The sequence below is a fragment of the Colobus angolensis genome, unplaced genomic scaffold (genome assembly GCF_000951035.1).
Source record: "Colobus angolensis palliatus isolate OR3802 unplaced genomic scaffold, Cang.pa_1.0 Scaffold22, whole genome shotgun sequence".
In the NCBI taxonomy this organism is placed as follows: Eukaryota; Metazoa; Chordata; class Mammalia; order Primates; family Cercopithecidae; genus Colobus; species Colobus angolensis.
Window position 1 is genome coordinate 842,715 of NW_012115377.1, and position 520 is coordinate 843,234.

General features: G+C 53.7%; 1 protein-coding gene across 1 annotated transcript in view; it reads left to right on the forward strand.

The window, feature by feature from the left end:
- Nucleotides 1–520, forward strand: part of ATCAY (ataxia, cerebellar, Cayman type) — a 61,104-nt gene that overhangs the window by 40,144 nt on the left and 20,440 nt on the right. Inside the window, exon 8 of the mRNA XM_011943451.1 lies at nt 155–241. Coding sequence (XP_011798841.1) covers nt 155–241 — 87 coding nt within the window. The remainder of the gene's footprint in view (nt 1–154; nt 242–520) is intronic.

Genomic DNA, 520 nt, shown 5'->3' on the forward strand with positions numbered 1-520 from the left:
GGATGGGGGCAGGGATTTGACAGGTACCTGGAGACCACATGTGGAATGAGCAAAGTGACGAATGCCTGCTTGTGGCTCTCCCGTCCCACCCAACTCCTCCCTCCCCAGGGCTCGCCCCAGGAGCCCATCTTGCTTCCTTTGCGGCCCCACACAGATTGCGGAAAAACCTGAAGTCCTTGATCATCGTCCACCCCTCGTGGTTCATTCGGACTGTGCTGGCCATCTCTCGCCCTTTCATCAGGTGAGACGAGGAGGCTACAACCCGAGTCTGGTGGTCCGAGTGTGTGTGTGTGTGTGTATGTGTGCATTTGTGTGTGCATCTGTGTGTGCACGTGTGTGCATGTGCATCTGTGTGTGTGTGCATCCATGTGCGTATTTGATCTGCATGTTCCAGCTTCTCTATGATGAATACATATTATTGCTTTAAACAGTTTTAAATCGCACACAGCCAGGCACCGTGGCTCACACCTGTAATCCCAGCTACTCAGAAGGCTGAGGTGGGAGGATCGTTTGAGGCCAG